The 21,282-nt window shown below is 44.6% G+C and overlaps 1 protein-coding gene across 3 annotated transcripts in view; it reads right to left on the bottom strand.

Annotated features, from left to right (window-relative positions):
* LOC147666710 (actin-related protein 3B-like) overlaps positions 1-21,282 on the bottom strand; it is a 605,074-nt gene that overhangs the window by 109,909 nt on the left and 473,883 nt on the right. For all 3 annotated transcript variants that reach the window (XM_086948942.1, XM_086948944.1, XM_086948943.1), the window contains one exon: positions 8,055-8,228. In XM_086948942.1, the coding sequence (XP_086805068.1) occupies positions 8,055-8,228 (174 nt within the window). The remainder of the gene's footprint in view (positions 1-8,054; positions 8,229-21,282) is intronic.

Raw genomic sequence — 21,282 nt, 5'->3', positions numbered from 1 at the left:
AAAGTCGGCCAGGTTACACCTCTTCTGAAGAAACCAGGCCTAGACACGAACAACCTGAACAACTTTCGACCAGTCTCCAGTCTGCCCTTCCTAGCCAAAATCCTAGAGAAAATGTGTGCTATGTCAACTAAACAACCAGATAGACAACATCAATCTTCTAGACCATAACCAATCAAGCTTCAGAAAAGGCTATAGCACTGAAACCGCAATCCTGAACATAGTGGATGACATCCTGACTCAGATCACTGTTGCCTACTCATCCTCCTAGACCGGTCAGTGGCCTTTGACATGGTAGACCACAAGCTGCTCATCAAGGCCTTCAAAGAACGAGTAGGTGCGGACAATATGGTCCTTCAATGGTTCTCCTACTTCTTTCAGAATTGCTTCCAAAGAGTTAAAATCAAATCTTTCACATCCGACCCTCCCCCCGGACCAGAGGTGCCCCCCAAGGATCTGTTCTCTCTCCACAACTGTTCAACATATATATGGTACCCCTCACCACCATACTGAAAAAAGCCAACATCCCTTTCCACCTCTATGCAGACGACACACAGATCTATATCGAAACCTCCTCCTATAATGACATTCTGAGGCTCAACAACACTCTCAAAGAAGTCCAAGACTGGCTAGCGACGAGCCACCTTAAACTCAATCAAGTAAAAACCGAGGTACTCCTCATCTGTAACAAGGAGGACAACCCGCAAATCATTGAATGGGTAAAAGCCATCGATGACCTTAACGGAAACCTCACCCTAACTAACTCAGTAAAATCACTGGGAATCACCCTCGACCACAAACTATCAATGACGAACCACATCAAGAACTCCGCCAAGAGCGCCTTACTCGATCTGAAACTCCTCTACAAAATCAAACCACACATTCCACAGAAAGATCTCAAACAAGCCACCCAATCACTGGTGCTGTCCAGACTCGACTATGGGATCGCAATCCTATCCGGAAAGCTCTATCCCACCTAGCACCACTCAAAACTACCCTCAATGCAGTTGCCAGAATGGTCTCCGGTGCAAAGAAATTTGACCACATATCCCCCGCACTCAGAGATCTAAAATGGTTACCAGTGGAAATGCGAGCTAGCTTCCGAACAGCCTGCCTTACACACAAAGCCTTACACACAGGGAAACCAGAATACTTAGCCTCTAAACTCAAAAAAGCTGGTCAATCCAGAAGTCTTAGAAGCTCAAACTCCTTACTACTCATCCCAATGAAAACACGGAAACAAAAAACTGCAGCCCGCTCTTTTGCAGGCAACGCTCCAAACATCTGGAACTCCATCCCTGTGGACATCAGAACTACCCCTTCCTTTCCAGAATTCAAGGCCCGACTAAAAATCCTCTACCTCAACCGTGCATTCCCGCACTCAAGCACATCCTGAAACTCTGACTACCTCTACATCGCAACCTTAAAGTCGCCTCTCAGGCGCCAGACTATTTTAATCCTGACACTTGTATGACTCTATTGTGTTTAATTGTTTTATTCCTGTCTTTTCCTCTTCCTCTGTAAAGCGCTCCGATACCCTCGGGTCTGGCCAGCGCTATAGAAAACTTCTAAAATAAAAGAATAAATAAAGTTCAACACCTCTCCTACAAAACCAGTTAGTCCAGTGCTTCAAATATACAACATGAAAGTGGTCAGCTCTGCCCTATATGGTTCAGAGCTTTGGGGGTACGAGAATCTGTCCAAACTAACTGTAGCAGAAAACAGGTTCCTACGTAAGATCACCTGCCTCCCGCAAAGTCCACCATTTTTTCAACTGCTTTATGACCTTGGTAGAAAAGCACTGGCTGATATAGCAAGATTGCGCCCTCTACTTTATTGGCGAAGTATCTGGCGAACACCTGAATTGGCAACATACGCTGCAGGCCTTGATGACCTAATTAGAGCAGACCGCTTTAACAAAATTAAGTGGCTGGGGGAGGTCACTGCCTCCCTAATAAGGATAGGTATGTCAACATTGTGGGAAAACCCAACATGCACCGCGTTCCCCTCCAAGGAGATCCTAAAAGCAAAATACTGCGATTGGTTGACCCAAAATACCTATAGAAACAGTGTCTCGTCCTCACTCACAGGACGATTCCTAGAAGCTAAACCAGCCCCAAGCCTGGAGCAGTATTGGGATATAATAACCAAGTGCCACAAGCAGAAGTTATACTTCCAAGTCAGGGTGGGTTCACTACAAATAAGATCTTACACAGCAAGATGGGTTAACTTGGATCTTGTCCCGTTTGTCAGGCCCATCTGGAGTCACTGGCCCACCTGTTCTTTGTTTGCCTAGCATATGCCGCCCCTCCAATTGCAGGTCATTGGGCATCTGAAGGACCGGTGACGCACAAAGACTATTGCGTACTGATACATCAACCCCCATTGTTGTTGCACTAGGAAAGTTCTTGGGTTGGACCTGGGTGGTTAGATTGCATTCACTCCCTGCAAACTGAAGGCTTGTCCCTGTCATTGTTTTTTTTCACATGGGCATATTGAGTGGACATCCGTATACCAGATACTGTGGCACTATTTTGGTATATTTGTTAACTACCCGTGATTTAATTTTTGTGCCCTTGCATTATTCAATTCCATGAATTGCAAATGGTTTTATAAGTCTTAGCATTTCCAGTCGTTTTAAACTGTATTAATTGTATATTATTATTCAGAGGACAGATTTTAATCACTTCAAAAAGGTTTTAACCGTGTTCACACACTGTGACTTTTGAACTACTTATTTTATGTATTGTGCTTTTATGACATATCTGTCGAATAAAGCTTTTTGGATTGGAATACAAACGTATAGGTAGACCCCTTCCATCAACCCTTCAGCATGATGAAAAGAATTAGGTACACCAATACAATAGGAAACTCAAAAACAAAGTGATTAAAACATCAAGAGCAGAAAGGCTATTTCCTCAAAGTCCATCAAGAAAAACAAAGGCACAGAAAGTAATTCTCAGCAAAAGTCAACCTCTTTGATGTCATAATGAATCGATGTTTCGGTCCCTTTCACAATTTCTATGTGACCACCCTCAGGACTAAGCAAGGGTAACAGTTATTCTAACAGAAGGTTGGTCAAACCATTTCTTTCGCTGAAGACAAATTCCCAGTCTTATATATGCCGAATAAGAAATATTCCCTTTACAAGAACTCAGTCTTGGACGTTCTTGGAAAACAACTGCTATTCTTCATACATTCTAACAGGCGATAGATAAAGCCGGTGTCATGCTCCTTTAGTTATAACAACCCCTCATTGCTTCTTAATCGATAACAGTGTGGACGTTTCTCCAAAAAGAATGACATGTCACTCTAAATTAGTCCACAGGGAATCTAAAAAAATATCTAAAAGTGCAGAGTTAACACAGGAGTCATGAGATCACTCCAACCTGCTGTTCAGCAAAAAGAAACCAAAGAACTACAGCGTTTAGGTTGCCGAGCTGCTGTGTGTTGCATAGTTTTGGGAGCCTGTTCTTTTTTTTTTTTTACAGAGGTTTATATAGCACAAACTTGACCCGAATTGTGTATCAGAGCGATTTACATAGCACCTGTTGCATTACATGAGGACGCATTAATTTTTGTTAGGCACGGGAGTGTTTTGGCCAGAATCACAGGATGTTCAGCGTCATTGCAGAGACTCGAACCCAGATTCGAGGTCGACCTCCCTAGCCGTTAGGCCAACTCCTCTCCCCTTGTTAGCTTTCAGAATCCCCTACCAATCCTGTAGGATGGTATATCATCCACTATCCAAGCCTAGATGGACCAGGAGGGAGTCCTCCTTCACCCTGTCTCCGCTTTGGCTTGTTGCTAGTTGTTTTGGCTAGAGGAGGTCGTCCTCATTTCGAAACTGTTTAACCTTTTCCGTGCTGATGACGGAACCGCTCCGTCATCAGCCGCGGTGGCGTTGTGCTGATGACGGAGCGGTTCCGTCATGGCCCGCCCGACGTGCCTGCACGGCGCGGATTCCGCGCCTGCGCTGGGCGTTCTATTGAGCGGGCGGGGCCATGACGGAACCGCTCCGTCATCAGCACAGCTCAACCGCGGCTAGTGACGGAGTGGTTCCGTCACCAGCATGGACCCGCTGTGCGGCCGCCCCGCCCCCTTAGCGCTGCGGCGGAATAGCCGCCGCAGCAAAAGGGTTAAAGAAAATTTCTAGTTGTCTGGCTCCGTAGGTAACAGTTTTAGAAGATTCAGGTTAAACACTAACCCAAGACCATTTCTCAATGTGACTGCTACAGCTTTTGGTCTTTGATGGAGTAAGCCCTGCTACTCACCAATGCTACATAGATGCAGAATGAAAATGCCAAAGGGAGTAAGTTGGTTATCTAATTATAGTGCACCAGTATTGTTGGTTTTGGGACACTAGTGCAGAGCAACAGTAGTTACCTCCTGGCATACTTCCCAGTTACTACTAACTTCCCTATTAGCCAAAATAAAGCAAAAACAAAACATTTAAAAGAAGTTTTTAATCATTTCACAACAAACTCCTTGCTTTGGAACAGAGTCTGGGAGAGGGCTAGCAAACTTCACCATCAAATGCAAAAAAAGTGCAATAAAAGTTGCATGAGTGTCTCAAGCTGTCCATTTGACCCATATGGATTCAAGTGATGAGTTTGCTGGTCTATGATTTGGAGAACATGTCTTTCCCTATCAGTTTTCAGGGCCTATTGACTAGAGGAGTATTGTCCTTAGGGGCGAGGTGCTAAAATTCCCATTGGTGAATATCTTGTGGGAAGCCACACCAGTAGCTCCACTCACTTTTGTGGATCATTATAATGTAATGCTTTGGTGTTTTCTCATAATTTTAAGGAATGTGAGCAACTGATGCTTACATACTTACAAGTGGCATTTTACCAAGAGCCCCAATGCCCTCATTTATATTTTGGTGTACAATCACGCTCTACTAACAAGTGTGGACAGGGATTTGTCCGAAACAAAGGAAAAGGCAGGCGTAACTGTGGAGCAATTTTTAAAGCTCTTCACATTTCTGCACAGTACAGCACACATACAAAGAGGGAAATGCATTGAGATGTCTTTTTTGTACTGGTAGAGTCCCCTCTCTGTAGAAAATATTTGCTTAATAATGCGCAGAAGCCCTTGCACTATGGTGCAAGGGTGTGTGCACTGGCGTATGGCAGCCTAAAGTGCGCCAATGCAGGAATAGAGGAAACCCGTGCCATATCTATTTAGGCACAGCACTGTTCTGCTTTCTACCTTTTCAAAAACCTCAGCAACTTTGTTTGCTGCCCTGTATTGTGTGAAAAGTTAGTACGTCTGCCCCTTAGTGTGTGTATAATATGGCATTATCGCATTTTGATACTGCTGTAATATTGCTGTAGCAATGCGTTCGTTTAAATTAAAAGGAACATGGTAAATGTGACTTTTCCCAAAAAATGCCAGGCACTCCAAAAGTCTGTTTGATAAACCAAATTATCAGACTCACAACTGATTTACAATTAAGGGACCGAGTACGATTTCATTAGGAAGGGATCCGAATCGGATTTGGAATTTGCAAATCCTATGCAGTTCCCGACTGAATCGTCCCCCGTACGAAACGGCCAAGTACGGTGCAAATATCTCATCAGGGTGGACTGAAATGGCTGAGGGAATCAGACTTCGGGGGAATAGTAGACTCCCCTTCACCCTGGGCCCTCCGAATCGGTCAGTATACAGGCTCCCATAGAGTTCAGTAGGAGGTCGAGCGAACCGAGTCCGTCAGCATACGGATGCATCATACTCGTTCAATTAGACTTTCAAGCCCTCCGGATGCGAGTCGTATGGAGGGCTTTCATAATGAGATCATACTCTGGAGTACAATCTTGTTTTGTATGCCCGGACAGACTCGGTTCGCTTGGACTATATGGAAGCCTGTATACCGATCGTGTACACAGGCTCCCATAACAAAAAGGGGTGGGTGGGGAAAAGCTTGCACAATGGTGCTTGCCACATTGTGCATGCTTGGATCGGAAGGACCCATGGGCACCCCCGTGACCAATTCAGTCGGCCCAGGGTGAAGGTGGGCCTGCTATGGCCCCCTGAAGTCCGATTCCCACAGCTGGTTTGTCTCACTGAGACCAAGTCCATACGGCTATCCGAATCGTGCATCGTACTTGCTCGTTCGGAAGCGGGGTCTTTGCGTGGCACATTTCAGAATCGAATGAGGCGGACTGACAGGTTTCGATTCGGGCACGATTCGGTCAACGCTGATGAGATCTTCGCATCATACTTGGTCTTTTGGTACGGGCTGGCATGGGGTAGGACGGAGTCAAAAAAAGATGAAAAAGAAAAATACATTTACCCCCTGCCGCTTTTCTCCCACGTTGCCTCTCCTCCGCATCGGGCCGAAGTCGCCGAACAGGAAACATCCAGACTCCCCTGAGGGAATCACAAGGCTTCAATGCAGCATTGTGATTGGTCTGGTCACTGTGGGTCAGCTCTCACATGGGGACAGAGGGCCTGGGTGTGTTCTCCACCCAGGCAGTAATTCAGCTTGGGTGGAGAACATGCTTAGTGCGCATGACTTAGCATGCGGCATGTAAACCTCAGTGTGCCCATACTCCACCCCCTGCCCTGCTCTGTGAGCAGAGAAGTTGCGCCTCACTAAGCTGCTGCAGCAGAACAAAATGATAATATCATGAAGTTATTATCATTTTATTTTTCCTTTCTTTCACTGCTTCAAAGTAGTGCAGCGACGCTCCTCCGCCTTGGCGGAGGAGTCAACACTTCTCTAAATCAAACCCAAAATTCATGTACAGAGGTGCAGACATATCTGACAGCACTCTATAAAAAAAACGCAGAAGACCTGGGCCCAAATTAAAAAACAGGAGTACATTCTATGTTAGCGCAGCATAACACCTTCAACTTGGTGCCCAGACACAGACCACGACAGTCTGCGGAGGGTGCAGTGCTCAGCGCAGGAGCAAATCCTGACGATTGTCGCCTCAGCTGAGGAGAGTGCTTTAGTGAAGGACTAAGCAGCAGTTTGAAACCCTGGCTTTGTCTTTCACTGAAAGTAGACTGGCACCTATTTCAGAGGAGGATGCCTGAGGTGTTCCACCGCCCCCTAAGTAGGGGTTCTCTTCAAGGGCTGTACGCCACATCTAGGGTTCGGTTCAAATGCAAAGTGTTCCCTAATTAAAGGAGGCCATGTCCCAATGCAAGTGAGGTCATGCCCCACTGTTATCATGCCAGCGCTAAATATGCACTGGAGCAACACATATTACAGAAGTGGCCATATAAGCATCTTTACAGTCCCTTCTACAATACCAGAGTGCCCCAGGTGTGCAAGAAACAGGAGAAAATCCTCGCTGGTCACTTTTTGTAGTATGAGCCCCTGGTGCAAGAGGATTACTGATAAGCATTCTAATCGTGTCCACCCTTATTGATTAGAACCTCGCATCATTTCACATTTCTGTGTACTTGTCAGCACTAAACTGAGCTGACTTATAAAACAGATCATTTTAAGGTTTCAACCCATGTGTTTTTATATAGTAGGCAAATAACATTTATGTGTTTATCAGCCGTGTTTCACATATTTTTTCAAAATATAATTAATACACATCTTAAACGACTGATTAACATTTTGTATTTGATAAGGAACCATGGGCAACAATCTTTGTCGTAGCAATCAAGCATTAAGCACAGTTAAAGCAGGCTTTCGTTTTCCAGTTTCTATTGGCGCCTAAAATCAACAGGAAATAGTTACAGAGAAGAACAATTTAGCATTTAGTAGAAACAAATAATTATGCACAAAAATAAAAATCACAGGCTCGTTCTGTTAGCACAGGCTGTTCGCACAGCCTGTTTAACACAGTTGTAGGTAGGTGACATTCCAATTTTATTTCTTAGGTGGTTTAGACACATTTCGGTTACCTCTAGGTGGCGATATTGTACTTCATTTCAGTACGTCAGAGTCAACAACGATCATGGCAAACAGACGCTCAAGTCAGAATGCTGGCAGACCGCGCGCTCCATGTTTCCATGCAGGGCATGTGCCCAAACACACCGACGGCTGTTACACTTCACATTATAAAGAAAAACAAAAAGTCTTTCCTTACCTCGGGATGGAAGAAAATTTCAGGCCCCAGGAACCGTTCATAGCCTACATCTACCACAAAGGGGGTCTTGTTGATAGAATGCGTGCCCGTGTACTGCTTCAGCCATTTGCAAGGATCGGCATCATACTTTGTGAATTCTTTCACGATATCTGGGCAGATGTAGCAATACTTCTCCTACATAAAAAAAATAAAAATGTAAGGATTCTTAGAACAGCCGTGCACATCAGTTTTTGCTCATCTACTTAGAACAGTAAAAAAAAAAAGTCTGCTTGGATAATTTAAAATATAACTGTGCACTGGCTGCCCTCAACATTTTGAACAGGTGCAGCACCGAGACTGGGATTTTATTGCACAGAACCTGATGCGTGTGCATTTAAAACCTATTGGAAGAGGTTGGCAACTGTGTGTCTGTCCGTCTGGAGCAGTGCTCCCCAAAACTTTCATAGCCACGACCCACTTTTTAGAAGGACATATTTTTGCGACCCAACTAGCTTTATTGAACATGAGGAGGAGGATTTTTACATGTAACAGAAGCATTGTGTGGTAGTGCATTTTGTCCAACGCCCGGTGGAGCTGCTCTGTTCAGTTAAATGAGGAGATCGGCCTTGGTTCATCCCCTGACCATCGCCTGCCCAGTCGGACACTGGACACAGTTTTTTCCCCTCCCTGTCTCGCCCTCCCCCCTCTGCGTATTTCTACTGTTCTGCCTTTTCCCTGTCTCCCTTCTTTCCATCTTTCTGACCTATGCCCGTTGAAGCTTCCTAGATAGCTATAGGGGAGAGTTGCTTTGGATTTCCTCCCTGGCCGTCACCTACCCTTCTGATCTTTGGGCCGACTTTTCCTTTTATCTCTTATTCCACCTTCCCCCTCGTCCACTCTCTTCTCACTCCCCCTCTCCTCCTTTCCTCTCTACTTGTCTCGCCCGGAGTACACATGATCTCTACAATGGCAGCGGAGTCCGAGCTTATTGTCCGACGCCCCGTGGAGCTGCTATGTTTAGCTAATGAGAACGGCCTTGGTTCATCCCCTAACCGTCACCTGGCCAGCAGGGCCTTGGGCACAGTTTCTCCCCTTCTCGCTGTCTCGCCCGACCCCCCCCCCCCATCGTATTCCTGGCACTCTGCTTCTCCTTGTCGCCTTTCTTTCCAGCTGTCTGACCGATGCCCGTTGGAGCTTCCTAGAGAGCTACAGAGGAGACTGGCTTTGGATTATCTCCCTGGCTGTCACCTACCCACTCAGTCTTTGGGCTTACTTTCCCTTTATCTCTTTTCCATCTTCCCCTCGTCCTCTCCCTTCTCACTCCACCTCTCCCCTTTCCCTCTCTATTTGTCTCTCCGGACATTGGACACGGTTCTTCCTCGTCTCTCTGCTATGGCTCCTTCCTCCCCTCCTTTCCTACAAATTGTCTCAACCTTGTTGTTTGTTTACTGTACCTTACTACGCTATTGTAACTGATGTAATTTGTAACGCAACATTCCTCTGTTATAGCGCTCTGATACCTACGGGTCTAGCCAGCGCTTTATAATCCTTTTGATGTACCTTCTAATACAACGATCCCCTGGTTATGCACTCTGATACCTCCGGGTCTAGATAGCGCTATATAACCTTCACAAATAAAATAAACTAAAAACTGTTTTCTCCTGAACACTGAGAACAGTGCAACATGGCTGATGACCGGTGGAGCTGCTTGACAGCTAATGAGGAGATTGGCCTTGGTTTACCCCTTGAACGTCACCTACCCAGCCGAACATTGGCCATTGTTCCTCCTCATCTCCCCGCTATTACTCCTTCCGGGGAACATCCTTTACAACTAAACTCTAACAACGCGGTACCATTACAACGTAGGTTTTACAACGAAAGTTGTTACAGCGACTTTCGCTGGAGGGCGCTCTAGGATAGGAAATAGTTTAATTTACTATCCAACAATCAACACCTTCCCTACTATCCACGGGGACTGGAGTCAGAATAGTAAATTAAACTGTTCACTATCCAGGCCCCCCCACGCAAGTCGTTGTAACAACTTGCGTTGTAAAACATGCGTTGTAACGGTATGCGTGGGAATACCACGCGTTGTACCGTTATACATCCCTCCTTACTCCCCTCCCTCCTACGAAATATTGAATCATTGTTTATGTGTATTGTACCTTACTATGCTCTTGTATCTGATGTAACTTGCAACGCAACAATCCTAAATGTAAAGCGCTCTAATACCCTCTTGGGTCAAGTTCGCGCTATATAAAACTTTATAAATACATAAATAAATAAATACATAAATGGGCACTAAATGTTCACAAAGATACAGCTTTACTGATAAATTAAGATTACACACAAATGTTTATCTGTGGAAAGAAATCGGCATCAGTGAATATTTATTATTTGTGCAGTAAAGTGTCTTGATTTGTTCTGTTTCATCACACTTCAAAATTACAAAAAAACAAAAAAGATGTATTTTTGCTTTCGTAACTGTTGAATGTGTACAGTTAATTTAAAGGGATTTTAAATGTGTTGTGTGATACTAAAAAGATTGCATCCTACAGCTTTTATTTTCACAATTTGTACCCAGCAGCAAGGTTTGCACAAAATTCACTTTACAATTCTTTCTGTGATTGCAAAGTGAGAGCAGTTTGTGAACACCAGTCACCTTGTCAAAAAACTATAAGCACCAGTTTGTAGGCTGACATTTGTCATCTGTTCTTTCAAGCGCAGTAAATACGACAAAATAAATGCAGAATTTAAAGTCCTCTTTATTGATAGCTTGAACTTTTGTGACTCACCAAAAACCAGCCCAGGATGCACCAGTCGGTCCAACCCACAGTTTGAAAACACTGGTCTACAGCATAGTTATTTAGCTTGTTGTGAGGCTGGTGCAAGTAACACTACCCTACTAGGTTACTGCCATTTTTAAATACATGGAAAACTAAAAAGTCAACACAAACTGCAGGTGTCTAAGTGACGGCAGCAGGATTTTCAGGGAGAATGTGTGGAATATCACCTAGGTGAGAATGTTGTCAGAGCCCACATATTCATGCACTCATTCGCCTATACATTCCTCTTAGTGATGTTGGCTCCCATTCTAGAGATATATCTAAAAGTTACATGTCATGTACACTGACATGTCAATGTTCTGTGGGTGATGAATGCTTGCACAAATCTGCCCTGCTAGATCAATTCTGCAGGAAATGCAAGATTGCATTTACCGCCTTCTGTGAGAGAGGGAAACTTGCTTTGCTACTGTCATGCTGTCCCTATTCTGTGAAGCAGTGAAGCCTGCGCTGCTGCTGCTTAATTTGTACCTGCCCTGTGATTGAAAAAGCATGTGCTGATGCTACTTTAGCCATACCTATCCTCTGAAGGAGGGAGCATTTCACTGTTTTTCTAAAATTATAAAACAGACCTGACAAGTGACTCCGCATCATGTATAACACATTCAGCCAACAGCATATTGCATACTGGTGTTTTGAGCCCTCAGGAAACTGTTAATAGCAAAACTACAATCCCACAATGCAACATGATATTGGCAAAACAAATGCCAAAGCGCAGAATTGTGAAATGCAAAATAAATGTTGTGCCTGGTATCTGCCTTCTTTATTTTCTTGTGGGCAGACACAGCTTAAACAGCCCAGTAAGTGATAGGGCAGGGATAGCCTTTCAGATGCAAATTACAGCATCTCCTGCTAATGGGATAACATTTACACTCCTTTGAAAAATTGTGTTATAAAATACCTTATTTACCAGATCAGTGAGTGCATCAGCAGTAAGATGTGACTAGACACAACACAGAGAAAAGAAAAAGAATGACCTGTCACACCCACTTCTCCAGCCCATCCTCGGGGTGTGTGTGATTTAGGAGGCGCATTCACAATACCACTGTGGTGCGGCCTACTCTGAACAAATACAGCACATGCTGCAGGTGCTGCATCAGCGAGGGCCGCTTGTGCAACTGTCTATGGATTCTGATGTTTCCTACTCCTACCACCAATTTACTCATTTTTAGGTGGGCAAAAGTATTTCACCAAACGTGAAACAAGCAAAAAGATTTGTCAAAATCTCAAAGGTTTTATGGACTGATTTGTATACTTTATTTGATATTGTGGGTCCAAGTTACTTGAGGACAGCATCTACGATAGCCACAGAGTGGCCCAGAGAGAACAAGTAACAGACTCACTGACAAATGGTCCATCGCCCACAGTAAAGAGGAAGTATAACTAGGTAATAACATGGTTGAAGTCTAAAGTGTCGCCTCAAGATATTGACTGGGTCAAGATTGACCGAACAACACACGAACCCATGCATATTATGAGTAGTACAGTGGAATGAAATGTTGGAGCCTAAGGATATGGGACATTAGGTGTCCCGGTTAGTGGCAGGATAGAGGCCTGAAATTAGCATGATGATTCAACAGCATTTAATTTGTTGGCAGAATAAGTCTGTTGATGAGATTTTGAGATATGCCAAATACTGCAAGGATGAAATAGGCGTAAGGCAGAAGAAATTAATGGTGGCGCAAACGAAGGCTGCTCGGAGGGGAGGTCAAAGTCAGCCTTTTGTAGGGAATGTCCCCCCATGTAGTGAGTGTATCAGCTGGGAGCTTTTGCGAAGCAAAGTGGATTTCAGAAACAAGGAAGAGGTTGTTGTGTTCCCATAGACCCGGTACTGGGATTGATGTAGCCATGCAGAAAAAGTCCAGTCTTTATCATTGCAATAGGTAAGGGCACTGGAAGCGGGAATGTTGTCTTAATCCTGCAAATCAAGGTCAAAATCCAGTGCTCAGAATAATAACTCCCTTCAGTCGCAAAATGCACTGAGATCAAGGTCTCGAATTCATCATCTGCCCCAAGCCCCAGTGTTGCAAGTTCCACAAACCCCTGACGCCACAGCAAGCTACTAATGATCTTAGATTCATCTCCAATCAGGTCAAGAACGTGAGCCAGAATTCTTTCCAAAATAGTAATCCTTATCTACAGTATACCATGTTTGACACCATTGACAATTATGGCTCCGATCAGTTCTCCTGACAGTGCCTGATAGGGGAAGAAAATTGAGTGCTTGGTGCAGTCTCGGAGATAGACCAGAGTGGTACATTTATAGATCGTAAAGAAAATGGCAACTCTGTACCATTCTTGGTTAATACTGGTGCTACCCCTTCTACTGTGAGAACAGTGGAAGTTCCAAACCTACCCCACTCTGGAAAAAGAATCCAAACAAATAACCAATCCTGTCTCTGAGTATGTGCCTGTAAAAATAGCGAACTTTGAGGATAATCCTCAATTTGTGGTATATCATTCCAGCCCTATAAGTTTGTTGGGATGTAATTGGTGTGCAAGTTGAATTTCACTATTTACTGCACACCGAGAGGTGTGGAGTTTCAAACCCATGATGAAGACGTCACCTTTAAAGTGATTAAACAAATTCCAGCAATTGAACTGTTCCCTATGATGACAAGTGAAGAGTTGCTCTTGGATCTCAGAAATACAGTGAAGTCAAAAGTGGGGGAATTCTCAGGGAAGGGCATTTGAGTCATCAAAGCAGTTGAGCCTGTCCATATACATATAAAACCAAATACTGAGAACCCAAGAACCCCGCAGTATAACCAGACCCCTGAAGCGGTTGCTGGAGTAAGTCCAGTTGAGGCAATGATCCAACAAGGTATTCTGAAAGAGATTATGGGGTGTCCATGTAACTCACCCATTATGGGCTTACAGAAGCCTAGCGGTAAGTTCAGCAAAGTGCAGGATCTTTGAAAGAAACAATATTGTGGTTCCCGGTCGTCCCATGGTGCCGAATACTGCTGTGATTTGTTTCAGATTCCATGTGAGGCTAAGTGGTTCTCTGTCATTGATTTATGTCAGGCTTTCTGCTCCATACCCTGCACAAGGGCAGTCAATTCTTCATGTTTTGGTTTCGTGCAGTTGTATTTTGGCATGGTGCCGAGTCCCACAAGGTTATACGGAGAGCGGATCTCTTTTTAATCAGATCCTTAAAAAGAATCTAGAGACTTTGGTTATGCCCTGTAACTCTGTACTGGTACAGTATATTGATGACCTGCTGGCTGCATCAAGCACTCAGGAAGATTGCAAGATGGATACTATTGCCCTGTTGAACCACTCGGCTGAGAATAGACATAAGGTATACCCCTAAAAGTTGCAATACTGTTTGAAAGAAGTTCTGATTCTCATACATCACATTGAGAAAGGAGTCAGGAATGTGTCACAGGAAAGAATCTCTTTGATTCTGCAAATAAAACCACCAACAACAGAGAAAAAGGTCAAAATGTTCTTGGGAATGGTGGGCTACCGTTGCCAGTGGATACCCAACTTTTCTTTAGTGGGCAAGTCTTTACAAAGGCTGACACATGGGGATGTGTTGGATCCAGTACCTTGGGATACTGATTGCTTGGTTGCCTTCCTAGAGTTGAGGGAAAGTCTCTGCGACAACCCGGCACTAGGAATGCCTGATTATAACAAAGCATATATTTGTTTATCTGCAATGAGGGAGAGGGTTACTCTCTCTCAGTGCTCACACAGACTCACGTAAGTGCCCATAGAACCATAGCATATTTTTCTGCTACCCTTCATCCAGTAGCTGCAGCATTGCCCAGATGTCTTAAATCTGTGGACGCTGTCAGTGTTACGGAGAGAGATGTGAAGGCATTGTTATAGGTCATCCTTTAACTGTGTATGTGCCCCACTCAGTAGAGATACTGTTGGCTCGTACCTGTACTCAACACTTGATAAACAGCTGTTTGACTCGGTATGAGCAGATCATACTTGCGGCTGAGAATTTTACATTGGAAAGGTGTGCTGTCTTGAACCCTGCCACCCTGTTGCTCCTTCCTGAGAATGACAATGATGAGAGTGAGATGGAGCATTACTGTCTCAATGTTACTGAACTGTGCACCAAGCCAAGACCAGATAAACAAGATGAGCCACTGCCTGAAATTGATTTTGCTTTTATTTGTGGATGGGTCATATTTGCGAGACCATGAAGGATATTTATGAACTGCGTAAGCAGTTTGTACATATTCAGGAGTAGTTAAAGCTTTGTAGCTCCAAGGAGTGTTCTCTGCACAAGTTGCTGAATTGATTGTTCCTACTTGGGCATGCTGAGTATCTTGAAATGAAACAAAATGAAGTAGCATTTATAAAGCACGTGGTTACCCGGAAGGCATCCCAGCACTGGGGTCAAGACTGCAATAGACTAAGGCAATCAGTGTGGAAAGAGCCAGATTTTAAGCCTCTTACAGAAGATGGAGTGGTCTGATTCTTTACGCAATGCAGCAGCAAGGTATTCCAAAGTTTAGAGGAATTAAAGGAAAAAAGTTGTCCGCTGCTTCTGGACCTCCTTATTCTCAGAACAGATGCCAGATGAAGATCATTAGAGCGTAACTGTCTATGCGCTTTATAGGGTCGGACAAAAGTTGAAATAATATCCGGTCCCTTCCCCCAAGCATCTTGTGGGTGGGACAAAGAGCTTTAAAATGTACCCTTTCCTGGATGGGGAGCCAATGTACAGATCTGAGGGCGGGTTTAGCTGATTGACAACTAGGGACACCCTCAAGAGTCCGGGCGGCACAATTTTGCATAGTTTGGAGTTTTTTAAAAACCGCACCGGAGGCACCAAGATAAAGAGCATTACCTTAGTCCATGTGAGATAAAATAGGCGCCTAGACTATGAGCATCCTTGCTAAAGGGGGAAGCAATGGCAGCACTTTGCTCGGCAATTTTAAGATGCCAAAACAGGAGGCAACTGCCTTCCTGGCTTGAGTTTTAAGGGTAAAGTTCAGAATCAAGCCAGAAACCCAAGCTCTTTATTTACGATTTGGGGACCGGCAGAGGGCCCATACATGCTGGCCAGATGGAAGCAACCTCGAGAGGGGAGAGATTACCAAGCAACATGAGCTCTGTCTTGTCCCCGTTCAATTTAAGATGGGAATGACACATCCATCTCATCACCTCCTCGAGGCAGGGGCCCAAACAGTTTGAGGGTCCGCTTTTATGATTGAATGACACCACTAATTGGGTATCATCGGCATACGCAATTATATGCACCCCAAATGGCAAAACAATCTCCGCAAGGCGGGCCATATATGCATTAAAACGAGTGGGAATCAGGGATGATCCCTGAGGCACTCCACAATACAAAGGTCTCGGACTTGAAATGGCCTCACCCTCGAAAACCTGGTAGGATCTATCCTCCAGTCAAGGGCTGTTCCTGTTACACCCAACTTCTTAAGTCGGTGGATTAGAATATGGTGATTCACCCTATCAAATGCCGCGCTGAGGTCTAACAGTATCAAGGCTAAGGATCCCCTTGCATCGATGGATTCTTCTTGCGTCCTCTACGATGGCCAATAAAGCAGTCTCAGTCTCTTGCGAGGGGCGGAATCCGGGTTGGGTTGGATGTAGGAGCTTACCCACTTCCAGGTGCTTGGAGAGAACCATGTTGACAAACTTCTCAGCGATTTTACTAACTCAAAGTAAAAGCGAAATGGGGCGATAGCAAGACAGTCTGGATCTAGGCCAGACTTCTTCAACAATGCCTTTACCAACGCATTCTTCCATGAGGCAGGAACCATTCGAGAAGACAAGGAGGAGTTAATCATATCTATGAGAAATGGGCCTACCGAACCGGCTACGGATCTAAGAATTTTAGGGGGGACAGGATCTCGGGGTGATCCACTCTTGACCAGGGCAGAGATAGTGAGAAATGTTTCTTTATTCAAGGGAGGAAATGCTTCCAATAGGTGAATCTCCCTCCTGGCAGTAGTTGCTTCGGAAGGGAAAGTCAGGTTTGGTAAACAAAATTCAAATTGATTACATTTTGTTATGGAAGTAATCCGCAAGCTCGTTACAGCGTTCATCAGTAGGCTCGAGGGCTTCAGGTGCAGCTATTCCTTGTGTGATTTCCTTGACTATACGGAAGGTTTCACGAGATAAGTTTGCTGCACAAGAGATTTTTTCGCCAAAATATCCAGCTTGGGCTTTTTAAATTTCCATCTTATAGATTTTGACAGTGTTCCTATATTTTTCTTTCCTAGAGGGGGAGAAGTCTTTCCTCCACGCTCTCTCTGCCTTTTTACAGATCTGTTTTAAGTTCCGTAACAGGGGAGTGTACCAGGCAATTTATTGGGGCCTACCTTCACTTTATAGGTCTTTTTAGGAAGAACTAGATCTAAAATGTCTTCCATCCAATGATTAAATTGGTCATTGGCCACTTCCGGATTTGGGTTAATTGAGCTTTCGCTGCCATCTAAGGAAAGGGTCCATTCTTCTAGCTGCAGTTTCCGCCAGTAGTGGGCAGTTTTCTTTACAGGCCGAGCAGAAGGGATAGACACCTTGGGGGGCCAATCAAGAGAGATCAAGTGGTGATCAGACCAGGTGATGGATATAGACTTATGGCAGTGCAGCTCCTGCTGATTTGAGAAGACCGGGTCAAGAAGATGCCCTTTCACGTGAGTGGCATAAGGTACTCTTTGTAAGAGTTTGAGAGCTGCGAGATCGGCAGCACTTTTAGATGTCAGATCATCAAAGTAAATATTCAGATCCCCTAGGACAACAGAATTAGAGGCCATAGAAGCTAAATTGGTGATTGCTTCAGGTAAGGTAAGCATAGAGTGGCCATTTTCACTGATAGTCAATATGGCTTTGGTGTCGGTCACGTGTCTCACAGATCACATACATTTCATCCGCTGTTAGCACCGGGTGCATGTCTACACAAGGATTCTGATTCACCAGTTTGAATGCAATGTAATCGTCATTAGTCTGCAATTCCTCTCTGTTGGGCGTGCAATGGATGGTACAGTTCAGCTTACACAAGAGATCACGTCCCAATCAACAGACTGGACTTGAATTGCACACCACAAACTAGTGTCAATTCTGAAAGGTTCCTATTCTCCCAGGTATCTCATCTGTCTATGGGTTTGTCATTCTCCTATTAGCAACTCCCACAACTTGGATCAATTGTCCACAGAGAGATAAGTCTGGGACTACTGCAGATCTCACAGTAGAGCGGGTAGCACCAGTATAAATCAAGAATGTAATGTGATGACCATCCACATCTGCCTCTACATACAGTCCACGCTGGTCCACCTCCAAGACTGCTCCAAAGGTACAGTCTTCCTCCGCCCTCAGGCAAAGTAATTGCAATGGGTTTGGATCAAATCCATCCAAAGTCTCCATGAAGGGCATTTGATGATACGCTCGATTACCTTGAGAAATTCTCTGAGGTTGGGGTACCTGCACTAGCTGATTCAGATTTCCCCCATTTACAGATCTAGGTCTTGTCACGGTGTTAACAACATCAGGCACCTGTAAACCTTCCTCATCCTGAAACTGATCTGCCGGATTCGCTCGACATTCGCGCTTTCAATGCCCGATTTAGTGACAATATTGACAGGGGGTGGTTCTCTTCAGTGTACCAATATCCACCCCTGACTTGGAATCTGTTCCTTTCCCCCTTCCTTGTCCTGCACTACTCGGTGCATTCTGAGTCCCTCCTTGACTATTCCCTTGATTCTTGCCTAAAGTCCCTCCATTTGTCTGCACCTGTTCTGCCCTGTTTGCATTCCTCATCTGGACCAGCATCAGTTTAATCTTTATCTTCCTGTGCTTAGAATCTACCTCATCACTACAGTATCTGGCATATCATAGGATCTCGTCCAAGGGCTTGTTCTGTCAGCAGATTAGATGTTGCTGAATCTTGACACTAATCTCTGATCTCAATTCCAACACCAATTTGAAAACAAACTGTCCCATATCTTTTGTGTTTAAAGTATCCAACCCACTGTACTGCTTGAAGGCTTGTAACAGCCTTTCATAGTAAGCATGCACTAATTCCTTAGGCTCTTGGGTGATTCAGTTTATTTTAACCCAATCGATATCTAGGGGGGCAATCTTAGACTGTAGCCAGGTGATTACCTGTTCGAACTTCTTCATGACCAAAGGTGAAGGACCATGAGTTATGGGGTCTCAATCTAGCTCGGGAGAAGGCCAATCAACAGCAATTTTACATGCGGACCACAATTCACTAGGAACCACAATGTCAAATAGCATATTCAAGTCAATCCACAACACCTTTGCACTCTTTACAAAGCGATCGACTTGCTTATACCATTCAGCAGGCTTCTCCTTCAGCAGAGGATGGTCAATTGTAAATGCCGCCAAATTACCCCTGCTCCAAAGCACATCCACATACCCTCCACTTGGTACCTCTCGCAATGGGTAAGCTTCAACTCCATGCATACCTCCACCTGGTGGAGGCGTTCCCTCTATCACCTTCCTAACATTCTTATTCTTCGACCATCTTTCTTCCCACTTTTCAAGCATGCTTCATGTGCGTATCCCTATGACCAACTCTCAAATATGCGTCTTCACCCGTATGGCCCTTTTCTGCTCTAGTTCCTGATCAGAGTAGGTCAGCCTACGGTTTCCCTGTAGCATTGTCATCTTAGACAAATCCACATCATACTTTTGGGCCAATTTTGTCAATTTCTCATGTGGTCACCTTGCTTTACGAGTAACATCCTTTGCTACGAACAACAGTTCATCCTGTTCATAAAGTTCTATCCCTTCCAAAGGCAAACTCCCACTGATTATCTCATTCCCCTCTGCTTTCAATCTTACTACATCTAACAATTTTGCCTTTACTGCAGCTTTGATCGTTCCCTGACTCGAGACACTGCTCTGTCCTTCCTTTTCACCATTCTTCTCCCTTTGTCAACTTCCTGCTACTGTAGTTGGCAAGACATACTGATCTTCAGAAACTCCCTGGTCTGTACCTACCTCTGATATCCTTCCCATGAGTCCCCTAACTGGAGTTTCCCACATTCTAAGGTCTGAATTCGAATTTGCTAGCGACACTGATTGTATTGTACAAGACCCAACACGCACCCTTGAAGAGTCTGCAGTTGCTGGCAATGGGATACCAGTTTCCACACACCACTGCTGTTGACGCATGCTTTCTCCTAAACTCGGATCATTCACAGAAACTACATGTCCAATGGTGACGGGTACCGTAAGGGCTTCTGGTAACCTTATAGCACCATTAACTCCACTTGCCTCTGCACATCCAAATACTGGCATTCCTGTCCCTTCTGGTCCTGCTTAAATCATTCTCATTACTCCTGCACTATGTCCTACCTGTGGCGTTACCATTCTTTCTGTGCTCGCTGCATTTGCCAATTCAGGCCTTCCCTCTTCAGAGTGTGGATTGTATGGTGGGGGACTGCTAATAATCTGTCTAACAAGCTATCATCTGTTTCACTCCCATCATCTCCATTCCTATTCTGAGTGCCTCGTCCTTTACTAATAGTAGGTCCAGCCTCTCTCCCTCGATGGTGTCTATTCTCCTCCTCTTCAACTGTGCATTCCATTGCGCATCCTGATATGCTTTCATTGCCTTCCTCATTCGTCCTTGACATTTTTCCCTGTTCTTTGCCTGAGCTGCTTGCATCCAAGCATCTTGTGCTTTAAACTGTGTTGGGTCTGAGTGGGGGCCGTAATGAAGATATCACTCCCATCAATTGATTCAATACCTCTAATTGAAATGACCCATAATATGGAAAAGCCAAATCTCCCTCTTTCTCAGTAATCTTGTGCCAATTTTGAATACAGATAGTGTGAAGCCCTACATTTGTTTCCATGTAATGAGATAGGGTGTCCTCGGGTGGGACTTCCTCACCCACTCGAGTCACCACTCCTCTCTCCCCCTACATAGATCACGTAGTGCCTTAAAGCATCACATGATTAAAACAATTATCTTCAACCAACCACAATCACCAACCAATCCCAGCGCGGTGTTACACTAACTGACCTATCGCAGCACTACACTCTCTGACATCACTCTTTTCCCCCTCGCAGCGGTTCACCATCCTTCACAATCTCACTTTACACATTCACTCTCAAAATCATCAAAACAAGTAATTGTCTGTGTCAGAAATGGGGTTACCAATTCTACAGGTGGTAGCATGGAGCAGAGTGGTCAGGCCAAACTTAAGAGGACATGTGTGAAGCATTCACGCAGTACCCACAGACGACGCACCAGGCACACCACAAAAGAGAAACGACACCGCTTCTGGTTGGAAAAAAGAATAAGATTTGTATTATCTCCGACCTGCAAAGGTAAAACACAATAAGAGCAGTAATCACAATGAGGCGCCAACTGGCACCTGAGCAAGTATTCCAGGGGGATTATGTACAAGGAAAAATGGGAAAAGTTAGAAAAGGTAAGG

Source organism: Lissotriton vulgaris, unplaced genomic scaffold (genome assembly GCF_964263255.1).
Source record: "Lissotriton vulgaris unplaced genomic scaffold, aLisVul1.2 SCAFFOLD_485, whole genome shotgun sequence".
NCBI lineage: Eukaryota > Metazoa > Chordata > Amphibia > Caudata > Salamandridae > Lissotriton > Lissotriton vulgaris.
The sequence above is the reverse complement of the archived record's forward strand: the minus strand, read 5'-3'. Positions and strand labels throughout refer to the sequence as shown.